The sequence below is a fragment of the Teleopsis dalmanni genome, chromosome 1 (genome assembly GCF_002237135.1).
Source record: "Teleopsis dalmanni isolate 2A chromosome 1, ASM223713v2, whole genome shotgun sequence".
Lineage (NCBI taxonomy): Eukaryota > Metazoa > Arthropoda > Insecta > Diptera > Diopsidae > Teleopsis > Teleopsis dalmanni.
Window position 1 is genome coordinate 34,343,784 of NC_051846.1, and position 6,302 is coordinate 34,350,085.

At 29.9% G+C, this 6,302-nt stretch overlaps 2 protein-coding genes and 1 long non-coding RNA gene across 3 annotated transcripts in view; 1 reads left to right on the forward strand and 2 right to left on the reverse strand.

Annotated features, from left to right (window-relative positions):
- LOC119679398 (histone-lysine N-methyltransferase SETMAR-like) overlaps positions 1 to 621 on the reverse strand; it is an 899-nt gene extending 278 nt beyond the window's left edge. Inside the window, exon 1 of the mRNA XM_038091738.1 lies at positions 121 to 621. Within this exon, the coding sequence (XP_037947666.1) occupies positions 121 to 621 (501 nt within the window). The remainder of the gene's footprint in view (positions 1 to 120) is intronic.
- A 1,343-nt stretch (positions 622 to 1,964) lies between these two features.
- Positions 1,965 to 4,382, forward strand: LOC119672150 (mini-chromosome maintenance complex-binding protein; the record flags this gene model as incomplete). Its single annotated transcript, XM_038083128.1, is given in 4 exon segments — positions 1,965 to 3,083; positions 3,147 to 3,326; positions 3,641 to 3,884; positions 3,945 to 4,382. Coding segments are annotated over 4 exon segments (1,836 nt in total). The 3' UTR covers positions 4,323 to 4,382.
- Positions 4,383 to 4,500: 118 nt separating this feature from the next.
- Positions 4,501 to 5,542, reverse strand: LOC119672151. Its single transcript, XR_005251870.1, has 3 exons — positions 5,514 to 5,542; positions 5,259 to 5,337; positions 4,501 to 4,586 (listed from the first exon to the last, which is right to left on the reverse strand). It is a non-coding gene; the product is annotated as an uncharacterized LOC119672151 (long non-coding RNA).
- Positions 5,543 to 6,302: the final 760 nt, after the last annotated feature.

Sequence of the window (6,302 nt, forward strand, 5' to 3'; positions counted from 1 at the left end):
TTCTCTCAAACGTTGTAAAACAGACAAGTAATATATTTGATCAAACGCCTGATCTTGTGGAAGAAACTCTGAGTGAACAATACCATGACAATCGAAGAATATAATCAACATTGTCCTAACTTTTGTACGACTTTGTCGTGGTTTCTTGCTTATTGGCCCACTTTCAAATAACCAATCCGTTGATTGCTCATTTGTATCAATATCATATTCATACACCCACATCTTATCACCCGTTATTATTCGCTGAATGAATGTCGTGTCTTCAGAAGATTGAAATATCATATCCTCTGCAATAGCTTTGCGTTGTTCCTTTTGCATGAAGGTCAACAGCTTTGGCACAAATCGAGTAGAAACGCGTCGCATGCCCAAAACATCGGTTAAAATGGTACGTGCAGATCCGGTGGAAATGCCAAGATCAGCAGCTATCTCTTTCTCGCTCACACGACAATTTTGAAGTACCATTTTCTTCGCTTTTTCTACATTTTCGTCGTTAGTTGATGTGGACGGGCGCCCAGAGCGAGGTAGATCCTCGGCTACGGTACGGCCCTCTTTAAATGATTTGTACCATTCATATGTTCGCGTTTTGGACATACATGATTCTCCGTAGGTTTTTTTTAACATTTTGTAGGTGTCGGAACAGCAAATTTCGTTGGTAAGACAAAATTTAACGCAAATCCGTTGTTCCATTAATGTTGACATTATAAAACCGCGAAAAAACCCTTCAAAACTTAATCAAATAATTTGTGTAAACAAACTTAATGTCAGATGGCACAAAAATTTATTATGGAAGTTGCCAAGTCTTCCCATTTATAAAATATTCTACTTTGGGAAATGATGGATTTTTTCAATTATTTTATGAAAAAATTAAAAAGCATTTGTTATAAATGAATTATATAGAGTATTAATATAAATCGTTCATTTATCTTAAATTAATAGAGCTAATGTTAACAATGATATTAATAAATATAAAAAGTTACTATACAAAATACTCTCATTATTTAAAGGTAAAAGTCACATACAGAAGATTAATTCAGCCTTATACTTTGTTTCCACTGTTTACTTAGTAAGTTACTTAAGTAACTTTGAGCTTTTGTCGTTTACATTGGTACAAGTTACTTAGGGCATTGCACTCTACTTACACAAACTACTGTGTGGCACTCTGCATGAAGCTATAACATTTGTTCACATTACTTAACAGCATATGGATAGATGATAAGTTTTTAAAGTATCTTTAAGCTACAAACAACAATATGTCATCTAATTATTTGATGTTAGAATTTTTATAGATAGCGGAGTTGCAAAAATGTTTGCCTTTATGTCTCGAAGCACAGACTTTTTAAACACTCGAATACGGACCAAACCAAAAGGTTTGATTTGTACGTTTAGCAGTTTTTGTCGATTCAGAGCATTTTTTATATGTCATTTTTTGTTTATTATACTGACAGATGTCTAGAGTTTTCGAGATATTTACGTTGTATTGTGAACGTAAGTTTCTGGATCTCTGTTCTTAAGTTTGATTTGAAAATCATGAAGTAATTTATCTTGAGCCTATTTAAACCCTAAGAGACAAATGCAGTCGATAGCAAGAAAACAAAACTAGTAGTATTTTCGGTTAGTCAGTCTGGAATCAATCTAGACTTACTCTTGATCTGTCAAATTTTGTTGCCCAATCGAATGTTGTTAGAGTACATATAAAATTATTGTAATTTTTCATAAACACATATGTCAAATCAAATCACACTCTGTAAAGTTATATAAAACAGCTGTGAAATTCAAAGCAATCTTGCTTCTATGGCAAAAAATCTAGGGTGTTATAATTTAATCTCGAGTGTTATACATTTTGTCAAGATTCACCAAAATCTCAACACCAAAAAATTACACGTCAAAACATTTATAAAAAATTATTGCAACCCTGCTTATTGACTGTCAGTCAATAGCAGTGCTGCCAAATCCGACAAATTTTTATTATCTTAGCGCGAAAAGTTGCAAGTGGTTTTGTGAGGTTTTCGTTTGTATAAAAGCTAATCGCTTTATTAAGTTAACTTAAAAATGTCGGATGAAATTGAAAATATAATACTGCCAAAAACATTGGAGGAGTTCACAGAAACTGACAGTTTAAGCGATGCATTGAAAGATCCTAAATTTTTGGCCAAAGTCCCATTGTTAAACTATACGCCTTTGCACAAACTCAAGAACCATGCTTTAGTGCGTTTTCGTGGCATGATACAAGATATGGTGGATCCAGAAATATATTTAGAAAAATACGAAGTAAAGAGTGATAATGGTGACACCAGACTGCAATGTGGAAAATTTCGTGACACTCTTGTTATGAAAAACGGTGAAAACGTCAATTTTGAATCAAATGCTAATGTGCATGGAGAAAGACGCACACTTTTTGTTGTTTCAATACCTGGTCTAAATGAATGGGCCCAAACTTATGAAACAGATTGTAATAAACAAAATTTGGAAAACGCAGCGAACGCAAAAAGTAGTGAAAATGCAACTTCAAAAAAACGTGCTTTTACAGATGAAGGATTACTTATGGAAACAGAAGATATACCGTCTACAGGTACAAATGATAAAACTGTTAATGGAACAAGTAAAAGACAGTGTTTGGAAAGTGAGACCATAGCTAACACAGAATCAAAAAGTTCGCTAATTGGAGTTCAATACATGTTGAACTCCCCTATACCTGAACGCCCTAGTTTAGCATGTATGGTTAAAATATATAATGATCTTGAAGATTATATTCTAGATACAGTAATTGATGCCGTCGGTTTCTTGTCCGTAGATCCATCTTTGGATGGTACCGCAATGGATACTGACGAGTGTCAGTACATTAGTGCAACGGAGTTGCATGCACAGAATCCACCACCTTCGATTATACCACGTTTACATGCAATTGTTGTGCATAGATTGCGTCATTGTAATCCCTTGTTAGACGAGCGTATTTTAGCGTTAAAACCACATCCAATAGTAGATGCTGTTAATGCATTCAAAGATTTGCACAGGATGTTAACGTTGTGCTTGTTCAATGATTCATTAGCAGCAGACTATCTCATTTCACATCTAATATCCACTGTGTAAGTTATGAGCTAATCTTTATAAGATATAATAAAAATATAAAAGAACTTTTTTTCGTTTAGATATAATCGTTCGGAAGGTGAAAGTATTGGTAAATTTTCTTTAAATATCTATAATTTTCCGCAGAAAGATTTATCTACATACACGGATAAGTTATATAAAATTTTAGAACTACTTCTGCCAGCAAGCCATTATCTGCCAATGACCTTGGATAACATCAACAACAGTACATTTGTACCCAAGTAAGAACTTATTTTTTTATACTATGCTGATATTTGCACTTAAGACGAGTAATGAAATCGTTCGCTATTGCTCCAGATATTAGTGGCAGGCGACATATGGAAACGTAGCGTAGATTAAAAGCATGTTAATTAAGTACCCATGTTGCAAGATAGTGCCAAACCTTATTTACAATCCATCCATCTATGATTTTTTTATTATACTAAGTATTATTATTTGATTCATTTCTTTAATTCATTCCTAGTTTAATTCTGCCCAGTTTATAATTTTTACTGATCTAAAATATAATTTGTTTTAATTTAATATATTTTTTTAGAAAAGATTACGAAACAAACAAACTCGTTTCTGGTTTACTGCAGCTGGCGCCTCACACGCATCTCGTGTTGGATGAGACGCATATGCAACAAGGACAGTTAAACAGTCAAGGGGTTTTGGCTATGCAAAATATCGTACATCTTGTTAAAAATCAAGAGATCCAATGTGATTTTCAATATTATAACATGAAATATTTGGCAGATGTGCCAGTTCTAGTGTTTAGCGAAGGCAAGACCATGATTCCAGTAAGTCCTAAAATATCATATCTATATAAAATAAAATAAATATATTTTATATCTATACAGATGCATTTTAGAATTCCAATTAACACCGATAACAACACCGCAGAAATAATTATGGAAACTTTAAAAGCTGCACATCATTATTTGCAACCTGATCGTTTAGATCAATTTAGACGTTTCATCACGGAAGCAAAACTCTGTGAATTTTCTATGGATCCGGAGAATATGGAAATGATACAGACAGATTATGTACAAATGCGTAAAGACAAAATTATCAATAGCAGCGATGAATTACATTCCTTGCTCACATTGTCACGCTTGCTAGCAATAGCAAGAGGGAAAAAAGTGCTCGATAAGGAATCTTGGGAATTGGCAAAGGAAATGGAACATAAACGGAGAGAGCGTATAAAGGAATTACCCAAATTCAAACCTAAAGTTTAAGTACAAAATGTTTTAAATGTTATTATTTATTCAAATAAAAAATCTCTTAGTTTTTATAAAATTATTATTTATTGATATTTTGTTGTTAATATTTAAGTCTAAAACTATGTAAGAAACCTGAAAAAAAGAATTATATTGAAAAAATGTTTACTGTATATCCTTTGTACTAAATTTAGAATGTGTGTGGTATTTGTTTTTGATGTATCCAATCACGCATGCCAACTGTGTAGAAAGTAATGCATCTTCATCATCATTGTCATAAATCTGAAAATGTAAAATATGCAAAATAATTTTTTTTTTCAAACTTTAAATTTAAACTTTAAAAATGCAGGATTCAAAAATAATCTCTCTAATAATTATCTCTATAATTTTCAAGAAAAAAGCAGCAGCAAATTCTAAATTCTAATTCAAGTCTTTTATAGCAATAATATTATTAAACAATAATTTAGAAATTTTATTTTCTTTAAATTTCATACTTGAATCATTTAAGGCCGTGTGAGAGTTCGAGTAAATTAATGGTAAATTTTTTTTTTACCACAATTTCGAATAGGTAAATTAGATAAATTAAATTAATAAATTTGAAGACTTTTAACCGAAAATAATAAGTGCAATTAATAAATAAATATTTACATAAGGCAGTGCAAAAAATCCCTAAGAAATTGCAATTTATTTTACCTCAATTTACTTGAACTCACACACGGCTTAAGAATATGATCTGATGATTTAAATATAATTAAATAAATCTATCTAAAATCTACAAAATAGAAATCTATAAAATTTGTAAAAATTTTTTTATAGAATTTTCAAATATAAAAAGAAAGTAATTATACATTATATACTATATAGCCAATGTTAAAATAGACAATTACTTCATTTTTGAAATTAAACTGCATTTTATATGAAATAATTTATAAATTCATAGTTTCATTTAATTACCTATTTCAACATCCGTGGTATCCGACAATTCATTTTAAATGAACTTTTATAAAACCGTTTTAATAATTTACATATTAATCTAAAAGAAAAAATAAATCGATATTAATATTTAGCATTAATATATTTTTTAAAGAAGAATTTAAAAAATCAAATCAGAATGGATGTGTTTCATTTAACAAATCAAATGATGGGGAATCCGAGAAAAACTCATCATGTGAACATATAAAATAAAGCATATATGAAATTAATTCTTACCTCTTTGCATATCAATACTTTTAGAAAATTTGAAGTTGTCGTTATAAGTGCTGAAAAAAAAACAAAAATTTTTTTTAAATTTTATATTAAAAAATAAATTAAGTAAATAAGTTTATAATAATTAAAATTTTTACAACCAATAACAAGACATACTAATGCAGGAAAATCTCAAAAACTAGTTTCTCTTTTGTGATAAATACAAAAACTTGTTATTGATTATAAAGAATTTTTTGAAAAATCAGTACTAAATAAGCTATTTCATATATGTATCATAGCGTCGGATTGAGAGTATCATCACATATTTAAAAATGTATAAGCGAAAAATAATTATAATACATTCTAAAAATTTACACATACCGTATAAATATGGATTAGCCAATATTTCACCATTTGAAAATTTCGTTCACTTAAATATTAATTAGAGAATTACTCATTCTCAACATTTGCAATACGATTACGATTAGTTCATTGTACATATCCGCATTATCTGTAAAATATAAATGATATATGTTAATAAACAATTTAACAATCAAATTATTAAAAATTTTTTTTTATATATTCAGCAAGTATTTAGCGTTGGAATTAGAACAAATTCTCTTCATAGTTGCATCAAAGCGAGCTGGGTAAGTTGTCATCATATATATTTTTAAAATGCATATTAAAACTTTTTCTTAAGAAAAGTACCTACCTCTTCATAAACACTGAACTGCATTTACTGGTCTTTTGTGTGAAATTCAGTTTCGCACATAAGCTCCATAGCTGTCAATCTGAAAAAAAAAAAAATCATTT